General features: G+C 41.1%; 1 protein-coding gene across 1 annotated transcript in view; it reads left to right on the plus strand.

The window, feature by feature from the left end:
* LOC103582362 (olfactory receptor 2D2-like) overlaps nt 1-221 on the plus strand; it is a gene marked incomplete at its 3' end in the record, with an annotated part of 2132 nt that extends 1911 nt beyond the window's left edge. The window contains exon 2 of the mRNA XM_008563979.1: nt 69-221. Within this exon, the coding sequence (XP_008562201.1) occupies nt 69-221 (153 nt within the window). The remainder of the gene's footprint in view (nt 1-68) is intronic.
* Nucleotides 222-1107: the final 886 nt, after the last annotated feature.

Raw genomic sequence — 1107 nt, forward strand, 5'->3', positions numbered from 1 at the left:
GAGCAGGAAAAACTAGTGTCTGTTTTCTATGCAGTGGTGACTCCCATGCTTAACCCCCTCGAATACAGCCTGAGGAACAAGGATGTGAAGGGAGTTCTGAGGAAAGCAGTCACAAGAAATTTCCCATGCCCGCTTGGGATCTCCCACTGACATTGAGCTCAGAGACCCTGTTGGCTTCCTACTTGTACTTGCTGGATAGTCCTCTTCCTGATGAATCTAAAGTATGATAAGATTTTCATGCTTGGGCTTTGTACATGAACCTACCCTCTATATTTCACCCACCATTTACTTTGTAGAATGAGAAGAACAATAATTCATGGAGCAATAGGGAAAAGAATCTGCTTCCTTCTGGTTGGTCCTCTGACTCCTAAGGGCTAGGAGAAACATTCACATTTTATAAACCTTGTAAAATCTGTCTTTATAATCATGCCATATATTATCATCTATCTATCTCATATCCTACTCCAAGTCCTTTATCTTTTGGTATTTCTGAGTCTCTTTGCATCATCAAATAATAAGTTAACAAACATTACTTAATCAATTACTATATGCTAGAGTTGCGTGTGCACCTGTACGTGTGTTTAAGGTGGGTAATGAAGGTGCCTGTGCACCTGTATGTGTGTTTAAGGTGGGTAATGAAGAGCGTCAGTACAGTGAAGCAGAATATATGAGCTCTGCTGTCCTCCCACTCTGTTTAGAGACATGAGGATTGTATCAAGATACATCTTCATAAAGGTGAAGATGGGGTTTTGGAAACCAACAAGAAGTACTGATCCATCCCAGGGCTAGCCAAGAGTGAGAAGCTGTAATCAATCCTAGGCCTGAAGGACCAAGAGGATGGAACTGGAACATGGAGAGGGTAGCTATCTGCAAAGTGCACCAGACAGGAGCTATGGACTTNACAGTACATAAAAGACAGCAAACATTCTGAAGCACATAGGAAAGGTGGAAAAGAATAGAATGTGGAAAAGAATAGAATATGTGTCTGAAAGTGCCTACAGAAGGTGAAGTACAACTCTCTTGCCCCTCAACATCTACTTGTTCTCTGTGCAGTAATTAATTCATGTTCCTAGTACCTGGAACACAAAGTTCTGTTAACTTTATCAT

This window comes from Galeopterus variegatus, unplaced genomic scaffold (assembly GCF_000696425.1).
Source record: "Galeopterus variegatus unplaced genomic scaffold, G_variegatus-3.0.2 Scaffold15892, whole genome shotgun sequence".
Classification (NCBI taxonomy): domain Eukaryota; kingdom Metazoa; phylum Chordata; class Mammalia; order Dermoptera; family Cynocephalidae; genus Galeopterus; species Galeopterus variegatus.